This window comes from Entelurus aequoreus, linkage group LG05 (genome assembly GCF_033978785.1).
Source record: "Entelurus aequoreus isolate RoL-2023_Sb linkage group LG05, RoL_Eaeq_v1.1, whole genome shotgun sequence".
In the NCBI taxonomy this organism is placed as follows: Eukaryota; Metazoa; Chordata; class Actinopteri; order Syngnathiformes; family Syngnathidae; genus Entelurus; species Entelurus aequoreus.
The window spans coordinates 56056768-56080456 of NC_084735.1; the positions used below are offsets into that span (position 1 = coordinate 56056768).

At 42.1% G+C, this 23689-nt stretch overlaps 2 protein-coding genes across 3 annotated transcripts in view; one reads left to right on the forward strand and one right to left on the reverse strand.

The window, feature by feature from the left end:
- Positions 1 to 4239: 4239 nt before the first annotated feature.
- atg101 (autophagy related 101) lies at positions 4240 to 9100 on the reverse strand. Its single transcript, XM_062046445.1, has 2 exons — positions 8548 to 9100; positions 4240 to 5069 (listed from the first exon to the last, which is right to left on the reverse strand). The coding sequence occupies exons 1-2, from the start codon at positions 8797 to 8799 to the stop codon at positions 4665 to 4667; spliced, it is 657 nt and encodes a 218-aa protein (XP_061902429.1). The 5' UTR covers positions 8800 to 9100; the 3' UTR covers positions 4240 to 4664.
- A 603-nt stretch (positions 9101 to 9703) lies between these two features.
- Positions 9704 to 23689, forward strand: part of LOC133650785 (C2 domain-containing protein 2) — a 66090-nt gene continuing 52104 nt past the window's right edge. For both annotated transcript variants that reach the window (XM_062048430.1, XM_062048431.1), the window contains exon 1: positions 9704 to 10541. In XM_062048430.1, the coding sequence (XP_061904414.1) occupies positions 10263 to 10541 (279 nt within the window). In that variant the 5' untranslated portion in view covers positions 9704 to 10262. The remainder of the gene's footprint in view (positions 10542 to 23689) is intronic.

Genomic DNA, 23689 nt, shown 5'->3' on the forward strand with positions numbered 1-23689 from the left:
CTTTAAATTGGGAGCAAAGAGTGCCCTAACACAAGCATTGTGCTGCTAGATTTTATAGATAAAGTTCTTCATAGTGTTCTTCTTCTATTCGTCAATGTTTTCTGTAATATTGACAGAAATTATCATATTAAAGATTGTGTACATGGAAGTTTTGTACGAGTTTTAATGAGAACAAGTACACACGTTCTACCGGCAATAATATTTGTATGAAATATTTGCAATGGACGCGTTATTGTTGCTTTTTTTTAATCTGATTTGTGTTTGTACAAACGTTTTTGTGTTCTATCTGTTTCAAAGATTATCGTATCAAATGAGTAAAATAAAAACATGTGTACATACTATTTTTACTTCTTTTAGATTATGGCTACCAAACTTTTAATTGAAATCACTTTGTTTATAGAGTGGCATCTAGGGATATGAGCTGTCTAATGGTGAATTAATATGCTTTAGGTTACGAACAAAATTTGCTTGCATTACTTTATAGCTAGAGATTAATTTTACTTTGTTTATCCGAGCATTAGAAGGTAGAAAGTGAGTGTGAAGGACAGTGCTGAGAAGAAGTGGACAATATTTATTGAATTAAAGAAGCTAGCCAACTAACTTGGTGTAGCAGTTGGAGCGTAGCACTGCTAGTCTGCACCATACTGAAGCAGAATAAGTCGATAACGGCAGCCAAGGACTTTAAAAACACTATCTAAATCAGGGGTGTCAAACGTAAGGCCCGCGAACAGGTTTTATTCGGCCGCGGGATGAGTTTGCTAAGTATAAAAATGAGCCGAAATTTTTGAATGAAAGAACCTGCTGTTCTAAATGTGTCCACTAGATGTCGCAATAGCAATTCTTTGTATCTTTGTAGAAGATGCTACATATGTAAAAAAATTAAATAATAAACCACATGATATTAGTGCACCAGTTGAGGAAAATGAGCAAACTACATAGATAACATCTTGTAATTTGATTTTGACATTTTTTTATCTTGATAGATTGAAAAGTAACACCAATGAGTTGACTGATGAGCATTATCACATATTTTTTTCAGAAAGTATAAATAACGACAAATAAAGGTAGAATACTATTAACCGCAACATGTAAGTGTAAGAAAACCCCAACAACAATATGATTTGTACATTATCAGAAAGTGCTTCTTCTACTTTTAAGCAAAGAAAACAATCTGAAGTTGTCTTTATTTTTAAGTTATTGTGCCGTGATTTTACCAGTCTGGCTCACTTGGGAGTAAATGTTTCTCCATGTGGGCCCCGATCTAAATTGAGTTTGACACCCCTGATCTAAATGGTCGGACATTTATCAATGAAAACATGTAGAAGTTGCTGATGGTGTGTTTGACGGAGAAGCAGCTGGAAGGAGATATCGTATAAGTCCATACTGTACATTATTATTATTACATTACTTCATAAAATGACTGTTCTTTTTTGTACTACATTGTATTGTATTGGTGTTATACAGTATTTCTTGCCGAAACGTTTGTTTTCCTTTTTAAAAGGCAAAAGACATGCACCTGGGGATAGGTTGATTGGCAACATTAAATTGGCCCTAGTGTGTGAATGTGAGTGCGAATGTTGTCTGTCTATCTGTGTTGGCCCTGTGATGAGGTGGCGACTTGTCCAGGGTGTACCCCGCCTTCAGCCCGAATGCAGCTGGGATAGGCTCCAGCCACCCCACCCTGAGAGGGACAAGTGGTAGAAAATAGATGGATGGCTGGATGTTAAAATACACACACTGGTGATTTAGTCTCTTTAATTTTTTTGGTATGGTTGCAAAATAAGCCACAATGGGACCAAAGAAAAGTGACAGCACTTTGATAAAGAGGGTGAGAAAATCCTACTAAATAAAAAAAGGAAGGTGGCATAGCTGTCTTTGCCAAGAAGTGTCTGTAGTAAAAGTAATGTTAAAGGCCTACTGAAACCCACTACTACCGACCACGCAGTCTGATAGTTTATATATCAATGATGAAATCTTAACATTGCAACACATGCCAATACGGCCGGGTTAACTTATAAAGTGCAATGTTAAATTTCCCGCTAAACTTCCGGTTGAAAACATCTATGTATGATGACGTATGCGCGTGACGTCACGGAGTGAACGGAAGTATTGGCACACCATTGTGTCCCAATACAAACAGCTCTGTTTTAATCGAAAAATTCCACAGTATTCTGGACATCTGTGTTGGTGAATCTTTTGCAATTTGTTTAATGAACAATGAAGACCGCAAAGAAGAAAGCTGTAGGTGGGATCGGTGTATTAGCGGCGGACTACAGCAACACAACTAGGAGGACTTTGAGATGGATAGCAGACGCCGTGAGTACAGCTTTGGCTTCCAAACATTTGATCGCTTGCCTGTACGTGCGTGGCGCTATGTGCATGTCACGTACGTGACTTTGGGGAAAAATATGTTTCTTTCCTACTCTGATGGTGGCCGGGGTGTCATTGAAAGCTACAACGCCCGCCGCCGCACCGCTGTCCTCACCTTGACTTCCTCGGTCTCCGGGCCGCTGACCGCATCGGTGATCGGGTGAAGTCCTTCGTCGCGCCGTCGATCGCTGGAACGCAGGTGAGCATGGGTCATGATGAGCAGATGAGAGCTGGCGTAGGTGCAGAGCTAATGTTTTTAGCATAGCTCTGTCGAGGTCCCGTAGCTAAGTTCGCTTCAGTGGCGTCGTTAGCAACAGCATTGTTAAGCTTTGCCAGGCTGGACAGCATTAACCGTGTAGTTACATGTCCATGGTTTAATAGTATTGTTGATTTTCTGTCTATCCTTCCAGTCAGGGGTTTATTTTTTTTGTTTTTATCTGCATTTAAGCACGATGCTATCACGTTAGCTCCGTAGCTAAAGAGCTTCGCCGATGTATTGTCGTGGAGATAAAAGTCACTGTGAATGTCCATTTTGCGTTCTCGACTCTCATTTTCAAGAGGATATAGTATCCGAGGTGGTTTAAAATACAAATCCGTGATCCACAATAGAAAAAGGAGAAAGTGTGGAATCCAATGAGCCCTTGTACCTAAGTTACGGTCAGAGCGAAAAAAGATACGTCCTGCACTGCACTCTAGTCCTTCACTCTCACGTTCCTCATCCACGAATCTTTCATCCTCGTTCAAATTAATGGGGTAATTGTCGCTTTCTCTGTCCGAATCGCTCTCGCTGCTGGTGTAAACAATGGGGAAATGTGAGGAGCCCTTCAGCCTGTGACGTCACGCTACTTCCGGTACAGGCAAGGCTTTTTTTATCAGCGATCAAAACTTGCGAACTTTATCGTCGATGTTCTCTACTAAATCCTTTCAGCAAAAATATGGCAATATTGCGAAATGATCAAGTATGACACATAGAATGGATCTGCTATCCCTGTTTAAATAAAAAAAAATCATTTCAGTAGGCCTTTAAATGTTTAGATGTATTTCACATTGTTTTCTGCATGTAAAACTAATTATTCTCTATAGAATGTGTTTTCTGCTTACATTTTTGGCTCTCTGGAGAGGATTGGATTTCTATTTTTAAGACAAGGGAAAAAATGCTTTGGTTTTTGTTGTTCCTCAGAACGGATCATTAACAGCTGAGGTACCACTGTAGTTGTGTGTCATTACTGTGACAATCAGTGAAGTGGAACTTACAAACCCACGACTCTGATTCTTGGGGTGACAATTCAAATCCGAATCCATTTTTGATTTAACGTGATTTTTGCATTATCTTAATTGGTATATTAAATATAACCTACAGTTCCTCTTGGCTGCTGAAACATGGCCTAAAAAATTGTTTTTAGGAAGCAATTCTTGAACATTTTTAATCAATTCAGAATCGTAATAATCAGTCCCTCCAGGACATTTCGATGTAGCAATCGTGCCAATATCAAGCAAATTTATTCAACATCGCAACTTTCTGAAAAAGCTGCCTCGAATTCAGAGATTTTAGGCTGCAATAATCAGGGCAGTTGCTCGGAATCCTGGGCCCCCCAAAAGAATATTGGTGTGGGCCCCTCTACCCCTTTAATTGCCTGTGTGTGGCAGCGTGGGCCCTTAGATCTATGTTTACACCTTTCCCCCCTATATGACGGCACTGGCAATAATCACACAAAAAATTACTACCTTTTTTATTTTAACTTTTCAAACTTCTATTGGAATAATTTGATAAAAATGCCCCTTTGAGTGTGTTTAATAATTGAATCCAGCAAACGTTCACTTCTTGTGTGCAGGTAGATTATGTTAAGAGGCCGCAACACATTTCTCAGCAAAAAGAAATGGTGACTTTTATTGAGAAAACAGCAAAGTGGAAATCCTGTATTGGGTCATACTGCCTATTATTTTATACATATTGAGGAAACCCACAACTTATATATAAGACAATATTTAATTCAAATTTTTAATCACAGACATACAATAAATAAATATGCAGAGGAATGTAAACAACTTCAATGGTCATGTCAGTTGATTACTTATTAAAAACATCTTATGAGATAGGGTGTATTTGCAGCAATGACTAACAATAAATTTGGACATTTGCAACGATCTGCTACAACTTCCCTAAAGATGTGTCCTTTTAAGGGACAAACCCTAAAGGGGAAATAGCCGTTTTATCTTAGAGTCAAAATGTATTGTTTTCGGCTTCCAGCAAGCATTTGCTCATCGGTATCAACAAATGCGAACTGGTTGACATGTCACAGTGCCAGCGTGTCCTTGATCAGCCTTCTCATGGTGGTGCTGACAGAGGTGCCCAGACAGTCCGTGATCTGGTACGTGATCTTGTACAGGTAAGGCTGCACATCCCTCAGACTGGTGTCAAACACGTTGTCCACTTCCGACTGGGTGGGCATCTTGGGCAGGTACTCGTGGCGATTGATGACTTCCACCACGTTGATCACCTTTTCGCCCAGTTTCTCGCCCACTTTCTCCCGGCAGATCTGTCTCTCCTGCTCATTGGCGAGGTTGACCACGTTGACTTTGATGCTCCACACCTCCCAGGGGATGCACTCGTCAGAAAAGGGCCAACGAGACTTCTTCTTCTGGTAGAACTCCAGGGAGATTTGACCGATACCATCGCTGCCCGAGTTGCTTAACGCGTCCTGTGGACAAACATGATGACAGCTGTCAAGTTACTGGTACTCGCTCTAGACTTTGTCATTCAGATTTGGAAACTATGCTAGGGTTGCGCAATATAGACAACATAAATGATATGAATTGACAATGGAGCTTTTAATACTGTAGTTACACGTGTGCCTGTTAACAGCAACAAGCGTCCTCAGCGTAATGCAGCGTCCTCGCTAGCAGCTAACATCCCTCCACAGTGCAAAGCTACTTCTAAGTTTTTACAAATATCAATCACTGGAGGACAGAGAATAACTAAACATGCTTCACTACACACTATAGGAGGATACAATAAGCTAGGGCTCTCGAATGTATAAAAAGATTAGTATTAGTCAGTGTATAGTCAATACTCAATGGTTAGATCAATGTGGTTTTAATCACAAAATTGTTTTGGGCGTTTTTGTTATTGTTTAGAAACTCAGGAATGAAGTCCCTGGACACACGAGGGCTTTAAGTGAAAAACCCAAAGTATTTAAATCAGAGCCAATGATAGTTTTTGCTTGTGTTTAGTTATTTTGCACTATTTAATTAATTTTGCTCCACATTTTGCATGTCATAAAAGGGAATTAGGAATTATAATATTTAATTGATATTGCACACCGCCATCCTGTGTTTTTTGTCTGATTATAACTGTGCTAAAGACTTGCCGGTAGTCATTGATATTGATTTATATTGATATTATACATGTAGGCCCATATATATGAATGCTGTTAAATGGGAGTCTGTAGCTTAATGCATGTTATATTGGGGGTCATATAAATATATATACTGTGTATATATATATATATATATATATATATATATATATATATATATATATATATATATATATATATATATATATATATATATATATACACAGTATATATATATATGCTACTTACAAGCTTGTAGTGTAGCTTGCAACAATTCACTGGGGATAGCTTACCCTGTAGCTTAGCTACATTTAATCGAGAATAACTTGTAGCTTAGCTTACTACATTTTCTAAGTAGGGCAGCATGATTAATTGAATCGAATCAACATTGAGATTTTAATCGGTGCTGTTAATAACCGCAAGAGGCTGAGGTCTTTTTTTTTTTTAATACGCCATTGACTGGCATTTGAGTGACTGACATGTTGGTCAATCAGAATTGTTGAGCCTGGCGTTTGTTCGCGTCTCAAATAGGAAGAAAGACGTCTTACTTTGTGCATCACTCTCAGCACCTGAATGTGTTTATTTAACAGTAGAATCAACTGAACAGAGTGACTCCTCTTTTCAGTCATTAACAACTTTGTCTCGGTAGAGACGAAAGCGGGGTGCCGCCCCGCGGACACACGCGCACACACACAGTCCAGAGAGCCTTGCGACTCACCAGTGAGAAGTGCAGCAAAGTAACCCAAATTAGGAGTAAACATAAGGTATTTCATTGTCATCCCATTGGGTTGAGTTTTTTCTTGCCCTGATGTGGGATCTGAGCCGAGGATGGCGTTGTGGCTTGTGCAGCCCTTTGAGACACTCGTGATTTAGGGCTACACAAGTAAACATTGATTGATTGATTGATATTATAAAGCCAAACGTCCCTTTGTGGGAATATTTCAGATTCAAATCGGATGGACAATATAAGCCCGTCAACATGGACGAGCAAGTAAAAATCCTGTCGCGATCACGTCATAGCAATAAACAACACAGCGCCCCGACTTCCTTTTTCCATCTGAGAAAAATGCACTTTGAGATGTTCATTGTTTAGGTTACATTTTTTTATTACATGTTTTGTTTATTCTTTTAGGATAACAATGTTATTTACCTTCCAATGGCAATACACAGTAGACAATTCTACAGTAACAAAAAATTAGAGTGTATATCCTTTTAAATGGTTGTTTGCATTAATATATATTTTTACAGTACATTGTAGTTTGCATGTTCTCCCCGTGACTGTGTGGGTTCCCTCCGGGTACTCTGGCTTCCTCCCACCTCCAAAGACATGCACCTGGGGATAGGTTGATTGGCAACACTAAATTGGCCCTAGTGTGTGAATGTGAGTGTGAATGTTGTCTATTTGGCCCTGCGATGAGGTAGCGACTTGTCCAGGGTGTACCCCGCCTTCCGCCCGAATGTAGCTGAGATAGGATCCAGCATCCCCCGCGACACCGAAAGGGACAAGCGGTAGAAAAAAGGATGGATATAATCACTGTGTAGTTTTAATCGAGTATTTATTCAGCTAAAGAGCATGTTGTTGACAAAAGCTAAGTCTGCATAAAGCCAAATATTTTTGAAAGTAAATGATTGCAGATTGTTCCGTGTGGCAAAAAAAAATTGCGACTAGGTTTTTTCTCAATATCGTGCAGCTCTATTGCCCATCACTGGCGATATACCGTTATCACAGAAGGCTGCAATGTATTTTGGGAGTTTAGGCCATAAGCTAGTCAGATTACTTCTAGACCTCCACCCCAGATCACACCTCACTCCTACCCACTTTTTCAAAGTGGGCTGGCTCAGGGTGGAGGACAGAGTAAAACAACTTGCACTGAGCCTAGTCTATAAAATCCGCTACACCTCCCTGATACCGAAGTACATGTCAAACTACTTCCTTAACGTAAATGACCGCCATAACCACAACACCAGGGAGAGCTCCACTAACCACGTTAAACCCAGATTCCGAACTAACAAAGGTCTTAACTCATTCTCTTTCTATGCCACATCAATATGGAATGCACTCCCAACAGGTGTAAAAGAAAGGGCCTCTCTACCCTCCTTCAAAACCGCAATAAAAGTACACCTCCAGGCAACTTCAACCCTAAACTAACACCTCTCCGGATTGTTAATAATCAAATGTAAAATCAAACGTAGATACTTTTTCTTATGCTTTCTGATCTCTCTCTCTCTATGTCCACTACTTGCTGTACATATCCTACCAAGTCAGACCTACACTGTTTCAATGTCAATTTCTCTGTTCTCAATTGTTGACAGAAGTGATAACAACCAAACCTAACCCCCTCCACATCCCACACCCTGGATTGTAAATAATGTAAATAATTAATTGTATACACCCTGATGACTATCTTGTGTGATGACTGTATTATGATGATAGTATATATCTGATAGTATATATCTGTATCATGAATCAATTTAAATGGACCCCGACTTAAAGAAGTTGAAAAACTCATTCGGGTGTTACCATTTAGTGGTCAATTGTACGGAATATGTACTTCACTGTGCAACCTACTAATAAAAGTCTCAATCAATCAATCCAATCCCTAAATAAAGCATGATTTACCTTTTTTAATTACACACAAATCATGCTGTGCCAAAGCATTTAGCCCTCTTTAATCGGAGTGTAACCAATTGTTTACAGTAGTTGTCTGATGATGGAATATAGATACCTTTCCAAGCCATTGTATTACAAAAATATAAAAACAAGTGGGTATAAATATATACATATTCTTAGTGAGTACGGCACAATGTCAAAAATGATTACCTTGAATTCAGACACAGCTTTTCTGATCACCCTGTCGAGTTCTTCTGAGGACACTCTGACAAAAGTGAAGTCGATGAAATCGCAGTCGAAGTCTAAGGTGCCAACGGTACCAATAGAATAAGTCCCTTCCTTTTTGTAGTGAAACTTGCCAGTGCTGCGGTGCAGCAAAATGGTGTGCATCAGAGACAGAATTGCTTCCTCCACCTGCCTCGCCTCCACCGTTACTTCCAGCAGCTCCGATCGACAATTCATCGCCAGGCCAAACGGATTTGAGCCGCGATGACTCTGAAGACGGTGGCGATGGCGTCTGTTTCCAAGCTAAAGCTATGTTAGCTTGGGCGGCGACGCCCCTGCTAAACACCTACTTTGTCACGGACGGATATATCGCTCCAATATTAAGCGTGGTAGTATTATAGGAATCAAAGGAGTGTTGTGTGAAGCCACATGTTCACCTATAATAGTTAGTTTTGTCAAGTACTGTTGTGCTAGCTGTGCTAGCAACAAGCTAACTCGTTGAACGCTCGCTACTGAAAGAACCGGAAACGCTATAATGGCGTTGCCAGACGTGAAAATACAATTTACCGTACCGGAAACTTAAACGTAGTTTGAGGAAAAGTATTGTATACACCTGATTTGACGTTACCCTGATACATAAATCTAAAATGAATTATTACGATGTTTTAACATACAATAAACTGACTCACTAAAGGGGGGTAAAAGCTACCACTGGCAGAAAAGAGACCCGGTCTGGCTGTACTAAAAAGCCACATAATACAATAAACATTCGTCGCTGTACAATATGTATACTGTTTGTGTTTGCTCATTTATTGAAAGGTCAAATGATGCCACGTTATAGGAATTACTGACAGTGAAGACGGTGAAATTATAGTACAGATTTTTTTAAAAATAGCGTACATCTGGCAACGCTGCAAAGTAATGATGTCAGTTGCACAATCTACGGCACGTCACTTGGTTCAATATACAATATTACTATCCAGCAAACCAAAAAAAGAAATTTGTTTGAAAAAAATATTCGGACAATTTGGCAAAAATATATTTGTTTTGTTTTTTAGCATTTTTAAAACACACATGTCATCATTTCGCGCGGTGCATTGTGGAAATTACAGTAAATTGGCGCGGTGCATTGTGGGAGTTACAGTTTGTGCCACATATCCCTTCCAGAACTTGCCGTGCAATTACACCGCACATACAACCCGAGTCCTGCCGCGGACTTGTTTTTTTATATATTTGTTATTTTGACCGCTGGGAACTTTCTTTCAAAATCGGAACGTATCCACTGGCGGCTAACCGCTGACTTCCGACATCGTTCCCTTGTTTTTGGACGCGGGTAACTTTGGGAGCTCCCGCCGCCAATGAGCTCGGTGACGCGAGCCTCAGCGGGGATTAGCCAAAACAAGCTAACGGAAGGAATAGAATGCAGATGTTTGATCATGTCGCCTCGACAAATCACTTTTAGCTTTGCCGCAAGGTTCTAAAAAGCTGACGAAGTGTACAGTTTGAGACTTTCAGCTGGATTTATGGAGCGACATGGACAAGAGGCATCGGTTGTTTTGGGGGTTAAGGGCACTACGGTAATATAGGCTCTGCGTTAATTAGCCATTACGGTAATTATGTTTGTTATTTACGCGGGTAAATAACAACAACAACGATGATGCAGCGGGTGTGTTAAGCTCCAGTCTTGGCTTCATCAAAACATGTCCAACGCGCAAAGTTCTTATTTTGGTGTGGACGATCCGCAGTGGCTATGTATGGTCACACTTTTTATCGCTTCCCTGGTTACCCTGCTACTGTATTTGGCTCAGTATTTCCAACTAAGGGCAGCACGGTGGAGGAAGACGGCAGCGGAGGACAATGCGGCGAAGGAGGAAGCCGCCTCGCTGCTGCGGTGGGCGCTGTCACTGAATAGCTGGAAGAGTCAGTGGAGAGCAGCGTGGTGCAGCGCTTTGAACGCTCAATCCAGGGAGAAGAGTGGGGTAAGTTGTGAAAGCATCTATTAGCATAGGCACCGATCTACATTTCTGCCAGTGGGTTTGTATTAATGTTGTCAATATGTTGGTACCAAAAGTATTTCGGTACTTTTCTAAATAATGGGGTCCATAAAACATGTCATTATTGGTTTTATTTTAACAAAAACAATCTTGGGGTACATTAAACATATGTTTCTTATTGCAATTTTGTCCTTAAATAAAATAGTGAACATACTATATTTTAGTAGTAAGTAAAAGGCTCCTAATTTAGCTGCTGACGTATGCAGTAATATATTGTCATTTATTATTCTATTATTTTGTCAACATTATTAAGGACAAGTGGTAGAAAATGAATTATTAATCTACTTGTTCATTTACTATTAATATCTGCTTACTTTCTCTTCTAAAATGTTCTATCTACACTTCTGTTAAAATGCAATAATCATCTATTCTTCTGTTGTTTGGATAATTTACATTAGTTTTGGATGATACCACAAATTTGGGTATCAATCTGATACCAAGTCGTTACAGGATCATACATTGGTCATATTCAAAGTCCTCATGTTTCCAGAGACATATTTCCTGAGTTTATAAACATAATATACATTTTTTAAAAACGAAAGAATGTGATGGCCAAAAATATAGACGTAATCATAGTAGTATCGACTCGATACGCTTTTGTACTTGGTATCATTACAGTGGATGTCAGGTTTGGATCCACCCATGGTGTTTGTTTACATTGTGACGCCGGTGAGCTACGGTGTGTAGTGAAGCATGTTTAGCTATTCCTCGTCCTGCAGAGTTGATACTTGTAAGAAACAAACTTTATTTGTCCCCATGGAGACGAGGATTAGTGATTTAGAAGTATTGTGTCATTTTCCAGTCTATTATTTTGTCAAAATTATTAAGGACGAGTGGTAGAAAATAAATTATTAATCTACTTGTTCATTTACTGTTAACATCTGCTTACTTTCTCTTCGAACATGTTCTATCTACACTTCTGTTAAATGCAATAATCCTCTATTCTTCTGTTGTTTGGATAATTTACATTAGTTTTGGATGATACCACACATTTGGGTATCAATCCGATACCAAGTCGTTACAGGATCACACTTTGGTCATATTCAAAGTCCTGATGTGTCCAGTGACATATTTACTGAGTTTATAAACATAATATACATTTTTTTTAAAACAAAAGAAGATGTTGTGATGCCCAAAAATATAGACGTAATCATAGTAGTATCGACTCGATACGCTCTTGTACTTGGTATCATTACAGTGGATGTCAGGTTTAGATCCACCCATGGCGTTTGTTAACATTGTGACGCCGGTGAGCTACGGTGTGTAGTGAAGCATGTTTAGCTATTCCTCGTCCTGCAGAGATGATACTTGTAAGAAACGTACTTTATTTGTCGCCATGGAGATGAGAATTAGTGATTTAGAAGTATTGTGTCATTTTCCAGTCTATTATTTTGTCAAAATTATTAAGGACAAAATGAATTATTAATCTACTTGTTCATTTACTGTTAATATCTGCTTACTTTCTCTTCGAACATGTTCTATCTACACTTCTGTTAAAATGCAATAATTATCTATTCTTCTGTTGTTTGGATAATTTACATAAGTTTTGGATGATACCACACTTTTGGGTATCAATCCGATACCAAGTCGTTACAGGATCATACTTTGGTCATATTCAAAGTCCTCATGTGTCCAGGGACATATTTCCTGAGTTTATAAACATAGTATACATTTTTTAAAAACGAAAGAAGATGTTGTGATACCCAAAAATATAGACGTAATCATAGTAGTATCGACTCGATACGCTCTTGTACTTGGTATCATTACAGTGGATGTCAGGTTTAGATCAACCCATGGCGTTTGTTTACATTGTGACGCCGGTGAGCTACGGTGTGTAGTGAAGCATATTTAGCTATTCCTCGTCCTGCAGAGATGATACTTGTAAGAAACATACTTTATTTGTCGCCATGGAAACGAGGATTAGTAATTTAGAAGTATTGTGTCATTTTCCAGTCTATTATTTTGTCAAAATTATTTAGGACGAGTGGTAGAAAATGAATTATTAATCTACTTGTTCATTTACTGTTAATATCTGCTTACTTTCTCTTCGAACATGTTCTATCTACACTTCCGTTAAAATGCAATAATCATCTATTCTTCTGTTGTTTGGATAATTTACATTAGTTTTGGATGATACCACAAATTTGGGTATCAATCCGATACCAAGTCGTTACAGGATCATACATTGGTCATATTCAAAGTCCTCATGTTTCTAGGGACATATTTCCTGAGTTTATAAACATAATATACATTTTTTAAAAACGAAAGAATGTGATGGCAAAAAAATATAGACGTAATCATAGTAGTATCGACTCGATACGCTTTTGTACTTGGTATCATTACAGTGGATGTCAGGTTTGGATCCACCCATGGTGTTTGTTTACATTGTGACGCCGGTGAGCTACGGTGTGTAGTGAAGCATGTTTAGCTATTCCTCGTCCTGCAGAGTTGATACTTGTAAGAAACAAACTTTATTTGTCGCCATGGAGACGAGGATTAGTGATTTAGAAGTATTGTGTCATTTTCCAGTCTATTATTTTGTCAAAAATATTAAGGACAAGTGGTAGAAAATAAATCATTAATCTACTTGTTCATTTACTGTTAATATCTGCTTACTTTCTGTTTCAACATGTTCTATCTACACTTCTGTTAAAATTGTAATAATCACTTATTCTTCTGTTGTTTGATACTTTACATTAGTTTTGGATGATACCACAAATTTGGGTATCAATCCGATATCAAGTAGTTACAAGATCATACATTGGTCATACTCAAAGTCCTCATGTGTCCAGGGACGTACATTTCCTGATTTTATAAACATAATATAAATAAAAAAGAAGATTTTGTGATGTTAAAAAATATCGATGTAATCATAGTAGTATCAACTAGATACGCTATTGTACATGGTATCATTACAGTGGATGCCAGGTGTAGATCCACCAATGGAGTTGGTGCTGCAGGGAATTCTGTGAATTTGTTCTGTAGTGTTTTTGTTGTGTTGCGGTGCAAATATTCTTCCAAAATGTGTTTGTCTTTGTTGTTTAGTGTAGCTTCACTATATGGCACATGTCTATGACAGTGTTGGCATTGTTCATACTGCCACCCTTAGTGTGACATGTATGGCTGTTGACTAAGTATGGACTTCATTCCCTCATGTGCAGAGTATTCAAAGTCAAGAAGATTGTGTCATTAATTAATTTTTGGGCACAACGAGATCTTGGTTAGGCTTTGTTAAGTATATACTACCGTATTTTTCGTGTTATAAGTCACAGTTTGACCCCTGCTAGGGGGTCATAGAGGTCGGGTGCGAAGTGAGCTGGGCGGCGGCCGAAGGCAGGGCACTTGGCGGTCCGATCCTCGGCTACAGAAGCTAGCTCTTGGGACGTGGAACGTCACCTCGCTGGGGGGGAAGGAGCCTGAGCTAGTGCGCGAGGTGGAGAAGTTCCGGCTAGACATAGTCGGACTCACTTCGACGCACAGCAAGGGCTCTGGAACCAGGTCTCTCGAGAGGGGCTGGACTCTCTTCCACTCTGGCGTTGCCGGCAGTGAGAGGCGACGGGCTGGGGTGGCAATTCTTGTTGCCCCCCGGCTCAGAGCCTGCATGTTGGAGTTCAACCCGGTGGACGAGAGGGTAGCTTCCCTCCGCCTTCGGGTGGGGGAACGGGTCTTGACTGTGGTTTGCGCTTACGCGCCAAACCGCAGCTCAGAGTACCCACCCTTTTTGGATTCGCTCGAGGGAGTACTTGAGAGTGCTCCCCCGGGTGATTCCCTCGTTCTACTGGGGGACTTCAACGCTCATGTTGGCAGCTACAGTGAAACCTGGAGAGGCGTGATTGGGAAGAATGGCCGCCCGGATCTGAACCCGAGCGGTGTTTTGTTATTGGACTTTTGTGCCCGTCACAGATTGTCCATAACGAACACCATGTTCAAACATAAGGGTGTCCATATGTGCACTTGGCACCAGGACACCCTAGGCCGCAGTTCCATGATCGACTTTGTAGTTGTGTCGTCGGATTTGCGGCCTCATGTTTTGGACACTCGGGTGAAGAGAGGGGCGGAGATTTCTACCGATCACCACCTGGTGGTGAGTTGGCTGCGATGGTGGGGGAGGATGCCGGACAGACCTGGCAGGCCCAAACGCATTGTGAGGGTTTGCTGGGAACGTCTGGCAGAGTCTCCTGTCAGAGAGAGTTTCAATTCCCACCTCCGGAAGAACTTTGAACATGTCACGAGGGAGGTGCTGGACATTGAGTCCGAATGGACCATGTTCCGCGCCTCTATTGTTGAGGCGGCTGATTGGAGCTGTGGCCGCAAGGTAGTTGGTGCCTGTCGTGGCGGTAATCCTAGAACCCGTTGGTGGACACCGGCGGTGAGGGATGCCGTCAAGCTGAAGAAGGAGTCCTATCGGGTTCTTTTGGCTCATAGGACTCCTGAGGCAGCAGACAGGTACCGACAGGCCAAGCGGTGTGCGGCTTCAGCGGTCGCGGAGGCAAAAACTCGGACATGGGAGGAGTTCGGGGAAGCCATGGAAAACGACTTCCGGACGGCTTCGAAGCGATTCTGGACCACCATCCGCCGCCTCAGGAAGGGGAAGCAGTGCACTATCAACACCGTGTATGATGAGGATGGTGTTCTGCTGACCTCGACTGCGGATGTTGTGGATCGGTGGAGGGAATACTTCGAAGACCTCCTCAATCCCACCAACATGTCTTCCTATGAGGAAGCAGTGCCTGGGGAATCTGTGGTGGGCTCTCCTATTTCTGGGGCTGAGGTAGTTAAAAGCTCCTCTGTGGCAAGGCCCCGGGGGTGGATGAGATCCGCCCGGAGTTCCTTAAGGCTCTGGATGCTGTGAGGCTGTCTTGGTTGACAAGACTCTGCAGCATCGCGTGGACATCAGGGGCGGTACCTCTGGATTGGCAGATCGGGGTGGTGGTTCCTCTCTTTACGAAGGGGAACCGGAGGGTGTGTTCTAATTATCGTGGGATCACACTCCTCAGCCTTCCCGGTAAGGTCTATTCGGGTGTGCTGGAGAGGAGGCTACGCCGGATAGTCGAACCTCGGATTCAGGAGGAACAGTGTGGTTTTCGTCCTGGTCGTGGAACTGTGGACCAGCTCTATAATCTCGGCAGGGTCCTTGAGGGTGCATGGGAGTTTGCCCAACCAGTCTACATGTGTTTTGTGGACTTTGAGAAGGCATTTGACCGTGTCCCTCGGGAAGTCCTGTGGGGAGTGCTCAAAGAGTATGGGGTATCGGACTGTCTGATTGTGGCGGTCCGCTCCCTGTATGATCAGTGCCAGAGTTTGGTCCACATTGCCGGCAGTAAGTCGGACACGTTTCCAGTGAGGGTTGGACTCCGCCAAGGCTGCCCTTTGTCACCGATTCTGTTCATAACTTTTATGGACAGAATTTCTAGGCGCAGTCAAGGCGTTGAGGGGATCTGGTTTGGTGGCTGCAGGATTAGGTTTTTGCTTTTTGCAGATGATGTGGTCCTGATGGCTTCATCTGGCCAGGATCTTCAGCTCTCGCTGGATCGGTTCGCAGCTGAGTGTGAAGCGACTGGGATGAGAATCAGCACCTCCAAGTCCGAGTCCATGGTTCTCGCCCGGAAAAGGGTGGAGTGCCATCTCCGGGTTGGGGAGGAAACCCTGCCCCAAGTGGAGGAGTTCAAGTACCTTGGAGTCTTGTTCACGAGTGGGGGGGAGTGGATCGTGAGATCGACAGGCGGATCGGTGCGACGTCTTCAGTAATGCGGACGCTGTATCGATCCGTTGTGGTGAAGAAGGAGCTGAGCCGGAAGGCAAAGCTCTCAATTTACCGGTCGATCTACGTTCCCATCCTCACCTATGGTCATGAGCTTTGGGTTATGACCGAAAGGACAAGATCACGGGTACAAGCGGCCGAAATGAGTTTCCTCCGCCGGGTGGCGGGGCTCTCCCTTAGAGATAGGGTGAGAAGCTCTGCCATCCGGGGGGAGCTCAAAGTAAAGCCGCTGCTCCTCCACATCGAGAGGAGCCAGTTGAGGTGGTTCGGGCATCTGGTCAGGATGCCACCCGAACGCCTCCCTAGGGAGGTGTTTAGGGCACGTCCGACCGGTAGGAGGCCACGGGGAAGACCCAGGACACGTTGGGAAGACTATGTCTCCCGGCTGGCCTGGGAACGCCTCGGGATCCCCCGGGAAGAGCTGGACGAAGTGGCTGGGGAGAGGGAAGTCTGGGTTTCCCTGCTTAGGCTGCTGCCCCCGCGACCCGACCTCGGATAAGCGGAAGAAGATGGATGGATGGATGGAAGTCACAGTTTTTTTCATAGTTTGGCCGTGGGTGCGACATATACTCCGGAGCGACTTACACTACCGTTCAAAAGTTTGGGGTCACATTGAAATGTCCTTATTTTTGAAGGAAAAGCACTGTACTTTTCAATGAAGATAACTTTAAACTAGTTTTAACTTTAAGGAAAGACACTCTATACATTGCTAATGTGGTAAATGACTATTCTAGCTGCAAATGTCTGGTTTTTGGTGCAATATCTACATAGGTGTCTAGAGGCCCATTTCCGGCAACTATCCCTCCAGTGTTCTAATGGTACAATGTGTTTGCTCATTGGCTCAGAAGGCTAATTGATGATTAGAAAACCCTTGTGCAATCATGTTCACACATCTGAAAACAGTTTAGCTCGTTACAGAAGCTACAAAACTGACCTTCCTTTGAGCAGATTGAGTTTCTGGAGCATCACATTTGTGGGGTCAATTAAACGCTCAAAATGGCCAGAAAAAGAGAACTTTCACCTGACACTCGACAGTCTATTCTTGTTCTTAGAAATGAAGGATATTCCACAAAATTGTTTGGGTGATCCCAAACTTTTGAACGGTAGTGTATGTGTGAAATTATTAACACATTACCGTAAAATATCAAATAATATTATTTATCTCATTCGTGTAAGAGATGAAGCAAATGGCAGCAATCGTCACACACACGTCAGCAATCATCACTCACACGTCAACCAATAAGAATTCGGCGGGGGAGGGTCATGGCAGAAGTGCATTGTGGGTCATGGGATTCTAACTGCTATATGCTACTGCCAAAGCTATTAAAATGGATCACATCAACATTGGCGGTAACTTATAAAAACTGAGAAGGACTGAACAAAAATGGCACCGAAAAGGAAATCATATACTGCAGATTACAAGCTGGACGTACTGAAATATGCAGCTGACAACGGCAATCGAACAGCAGAAAGAAAGGACATACCAGAGGCGACACCGGGGAGGAAGATTTAATCGGATTTAGCGATTAGGAGTGACAGATTGTTTGGTAAACATATAGCATGTTCTATATGTTATAGTTATTTGAATGACTCTTGCCATGATGTGTTGCGTTAACATACCAGGCACGTTCTCAGTTGGTTATTTGTGCGTCATACGGCGTACACTTATTCAGCCTGTTGTTCACTATTCTTTATTTATTTTAAATTGCCTTTCAAATGTCTATTCTTGGTGTTGGATTTTATCAAATAAATTTCCCCCAAAAATGCGACTTATACTCAAGTGCGACGAATATACTGTATGTTTTTTTCCTTCTTTATTGTGCATTTTCGGCCAGTGCGACGTATACTCTGGAGCGACTTATAGTCCGAAATATACGGTATATGATATGTGACTCATTTATAATGTAAATCGGACCAAACTCGCCATAAAGTTAACAACAACAAGATTGATTTTTCAAAAATTATTTTAAATACTGAAGTCGCCATCAATCCCACGTGGGTGCTCGGCATTGTATTGAATAGGATCTGTGCCTATGTCTATTAGAACACTGTTTTTCAACCTTTTCTGAGCCATGGAACATTTTTTTCATTGAAAAAATCCAGAGGCACACCACCAGCAGAAAACATTTAAAAAATGAAACTCAGCAGCCAATATTGACAGTCAAAAGTCGTTCTCGCAATTGTTGAATATGAATTCAAACCATAACCAACCATGCATCACTACAGCTCTTGTCTCAAAGTAAGTGTACTGTCAAGACCTGTCACATCACGCCGAGACTTATTTGGAGTTTTTTGGTGTTTTCCTCTGTGTAGTGTTTCAGTTCTTGTCTTCCGCTCCTATTTTGTTGTTGATTGTCATGTCATGTACGGATGTACTGTCTGCTGCTCCACACGCTGTAAGTCTTTGCTGTCGTCCAGCATTCTGTTTTTGTTTACTTTGCAGCCAGTTCAGTTTAAGCTTCGTTTTGCATAGCCATCCCGAGGCTTCCATGCCTTTTCTTAGTGTCACTTGCCTTTTGTTTATTTTTGGTTTGAGCATTAGATACCTTTTTACCTGCACGCTGCCTCCCGCTGTTGTCTGCATATTGTGATCACGGCAAACCATGTTCCCGACATCTACAAAGCAATTAGCTACCTGCTACCACTAACTGATATGGAAGAGTATTATACGGTTACTCTGCTGATCGCTAGACAGCTCAGACATTTAACAACGGCACATTTGCGGATTATAATTACTGGTTTGCACAAAATATTTTTAACTCAATTAGGTGAAATTACATAATCTCCCACGGCACACCAGACAATATCTAGCAATACACTAGTATGCCGCGGCACAGTGGTTGAAAAACACTGTATTAGAAACTATAAAACATTGCACCTTTCATTAAGTCATGTTTTATGGCGCTTTTATTCCCACATTTGCTGACATGTCCCATCTGAACCGGCAGCGACTTTGTTATTTCGAGGAGGGATCCGACTGTACATTATGGACAAGAAGTTGTTTGCTAAGATATTAATGTTTGACAGACTCTGGCAGAGATGTATTACAAAATGTTTATTACAGCATTTGAGTCCAGTTCGTAATATCGAAAATCCGGTGGTACAGTAGAGCCTCAATTTACGAGCTTAATTTGTTATGTGACACAGCTCGTATTGGGAAACCACATCTCCCATTGAAATGAATTGGAATCAGTTTTAATTGCTGCTTGGCCCCCAAAACAGCACACTTTTAAAAGTGCAACAAACACACAATGCCTTGTGGTTAGAGTGTCCGCCCTGAGATCGGTAGGTCCTGAGTTCAAACCCCGGCCGAGTCATACCAAAGACTGTAAAAATGGGACCCATTACCTCCCTGCTTGGCACTCAGCATCAAGGGTTGGAATTGGGGGTTAAATCCCCAAAATTAATCCCGGGCGCGGCCACCGCTGCTGCTCACTGCTCTCCTCACCTCCCAGGGGTTGGAACAAGGGGACGGGTCAAATGCAGAGGTTAATTTCATCACACATAGTGTGTGTGTGACAATCATTGATACTTTAACTTTTTTAAAACTTTAGATAAAAATGATTGAATGACCCGTTTCCAGTGAGGCTTGGACTCCGCCAAGGCTGCTCTTTGTCACCGATTCTGTTCATAACTTATGTGGACAGAATTTCTAGGCACAGTCACGGCGTTGAGGGGATCCAGTTTGGTGGCTGCAGGGTTAGGTCTCTGCTTTTTGCAGATGATGTGGGCCTGATGGCTTCATCTGGCCAGGATCTTCAGCTCTTGCTTGAACGGTTCGCAGCCGAGTGTGAAGCGACTGGGATGGGAATCAGCACTTCCGTGGTTCTCGCCCGGAAAAGGGTGGAGTGCCATCTCCGTATTGGGGAGAAGATCTAGCCCCAAGTGGAGGAGTTCAAGTACCTCGGAGTCTTGTTCACGAGTGAGGGAAGAGTGGATTGTGAGCTCGACAGGCGGATCGGTGCGGCGTCTTCAGTAATCCGGACGCTGTATCGATCCGTTGTGGTGAAGAAGGAGCTGAGCCGGAAGGCAAAGCTCTCAATTTACCGGTCGATGTACGTTCCCATCCTTACCTAGGTCATGAGCTTTGGGTTATGACCGAAAGGACAAGATCACGGGTACAAGCGGCCGAAATTTGTTTCCTCCGCCGGGTGGCGGTGCTCTCCCTTATAGATAGGGTGAGAAGCTCTGTCATCCGAGGGGAACTCAAAGTAAAGCCGCTGCTCCTCCACATCGAGAGGAGCCGGATGAGGTGGTTCGGGCATCTGGTCAGGATGCCATCCGAACACCTCCCTATGGAGGTGTTTCGGGCACGTCCGACCGGTAGGAGACCACGGGAAAGACCCAGGACACGTTGGGAAGACTGTCTCCCAGCTGTCCTGGGAACACTTCGGGATCCCCCGGGAGGAGCTGAGCGAAGTGGCTGTGGAGAGGGAAGTTTGGGCTTTCCTGCTGAGGCTGCTGCCCCCGCGACCCGACCTCGGATAAGCGTAAGAAGATGGATGGATGGATGATTGAATGACAAACAAAACATACAAATGTACTACAAACAACTACAGTAGTTTTACGTGTCGTCTTTGCCAGTTCCAGGTCCAAAATGGCTGTCAAAGTGTCCCAACTTGTCAGATTATATCCTTAGCAATCTACTGTCCAGGTGAGAGACATGATTTATGATCTACAATACATTTACAGGGAGCAAAGAAGTGAGGAAACAGCTGACCACCCGATGATGTAAACATTGGGAGACACAGAGTTGAAGTTTATTTTGAACATTCATGCATACAACATAATACATCACAATTTCCAGTTTCTCTATTTAACGTGTTCGAAAAGGAGTAGGAAGAAGCAGAGCTTATTTAATCATACCCCTTTACATAGCAGTTGCTAACACTTTTATTCACTTCCTGTTCTCAATTTATTCACAATACACTCCATAAGTAATAACAAGGGAAAAAATAATTAAATAATCATTATTGAAGTAAGTTAGATTTCATATGGTGAGATAAATAAGATTATCTAGCAAATTAATGGATGAATGGAATACATTAAGAATGTTTATCATGGTTCTTCTTGTTTGTACTTTGTAATCACTTTAAGTTTGAAGAGTTTCTTGAATTGGATCATATTAGTACATTGTTTGATTTCTTTGCTTATTCCATTCCATAATTTAATTCCACATACTGATATACTAAAGGTCTTAAGTGTTGTATTTGCATACAAATGTTTAAAGTTTAAATTTTTCTCTAAGGTTATATTTCTCTTTCGTTGAGAGGAATTGTTGTATATTCTTAGGTAGCATGTTATAGTTTGCTTCGTGCATAATTTTAGCTGTTTGCAATTTCACTATATGTCGTGGAATTTCAGTATTTTCAATTCAATGAATAAAGTGTTTGAATTTTCTCTATATCCAACATTATGTATAATTCTAACACAAATTTTTTTTGTAACACAGTTAATGAAGTGTACTTTTGTAGTTATTTCCCCATATTGCTGCACAATACTCAGAAGTGATTCCGTCACCGCTATAAATAGTTCAGCTGCGTTAGCGCTTATAATAACAATATTATTAATACTTAGGTAATATTCATATCATCATCATCATCATCATCATCAGCCGTTGTCAGTCCACTGCTGGACGAAAGCCTCAGCATGTTTCTGCCATAGTGAACAATCTCTCTTGGCGTACTCTTCATGCTGGTTATTAGCCTACACCTTCCACGCTGGCTTGGTGCGGGTTGGAAGGGGTATTTTATATCAGAGATCCTTCTCCTAGACTAATTGCCTTACTGGGCTGTTGAACTTAGTCTGTCCTGTTGGTTGTCCGCACCCCAATTACCCAGGGACCCGCTCAGCTTTATGGCGCTGACCGCCCGCCAGTCACAAGAGAAGGTGCAAACGGTTCTTTGTGTGCATTTTATAGACGTTAGTTGGGACTCACTAACCCCACACACAACCTCCCAATATATATTCATATCACAAAATGTAAATGGAGTGTTGCTGGCGCTTTTTGAATGGTTATCTATCAGATTTTATGTACAGAATAGTGGATCTCCCATTGGCTTAGCTGTAAGCAGACTTTTATTTATGTTTATTTAATATTTAAAATGCATTTAAAAAATCCATCTGTCGTCATGTCTTTCATAATGATTGTAAACATTAGGCAAAATTCCCAAAAATGTGCCGTTCCTCTTTAAAGCATAATAATTAGTTGGGAAACAGCTCTTACCTCAAAACACTCTTAAGTTAAGGCTTTGAGACTAGATTAATTTAATCAAGCGCTATAAACTTTGATTTCTAATTTTTTTACCATTGTGACAGGAAGGTCAATGTTAAGGGTCACACTCCTGATGCTTCTCCCGTTGTCCCGTCACAGTACCTTCTGGCCATGACAGAACCAGACGGCAAAGACATGACACGTACCCCGCTCACCTCCCGAGCCTCCCCCATCCCCAGTGTCGCGGTCATGCACACGGCACTCCAGCAGTACCAAGAGCGCTTTTGCGTACTGGAGAACTAACTGGATGCTGCTTTTGCTAGCCTGTGTGCTACTGTACTGCGTACGAGAAGCTACGTTCTGGCATCGGATCTCAGGTTGTGCTGGCTTATGAAGGCTGATCGCTCATCACAGGCAGGTGCGTTGATTGCCGATCGTCTGCAGCCGCGCGGAGAGAGAGCGCCCGTGGGCGTGACCCGCGGTGCGCTCGTCAGGGCGCCCAACAGGAGGAGAAGCAGCAGGAGTGTGACCCATAACAGTCAATAACTTTTAATTATCCTGAATAAGTAAACAAACTATACAGATAATATTGACTCAATCTTTGTTAGGAAATACTGTACTTCAATATATATTGAACATCTTAAAGTGCAGTTTTTTTTCCCCAGTTGTAAAAACTGGGTTGGATGGTCTGTTTTGTTATCTCTTTGTTGTTGTTGTCATCACTTTCCGAACTAGACTTGTTTGTCCGTGTTGATGGGCTCATCTCTGCTCACTCTTTTGAAGCAGAACTACCGTAATTTCCGGACTATAAGCCGCTACTTTTTCCCCTCGTTCTGGTCCCTGCGGCTTATACAACAGTGCGGCTTATTTACGGCCTGTTCTTCTCCGACACCGACGAAGAGGATTTCGGTGGTTTTAGTACGCAGGAGGAAGACGATGACACAATGATTAAAGACTGACTTTTCATATACCAGTAGGCTGGTTATTTTGATAACGTACAGGCGAGCACTTTGTATTACTTTGCACCGTTGTATTATTTGTACTCTGCACGAATGCTGTTCGCCATGTCAAAGATGTGAAAGTTTGATTGAATGATTG

Coding starts and splice junctions, on each gene's coding strand:
- atg101 (XM_062046445.1), bottom strand. CDS start 8,799: ATGAATTGTCGATCGGAGCTGCTGGAAGTAACGGTGGAGGCGAGGCAG. Junction 5,070..8,547: donor AAGCTGTGTCTGAATTCAAG/GTAATCATTTTT, acceptor GTTTGTCCACAG/GACGCGTTAAGCAACTCGGG.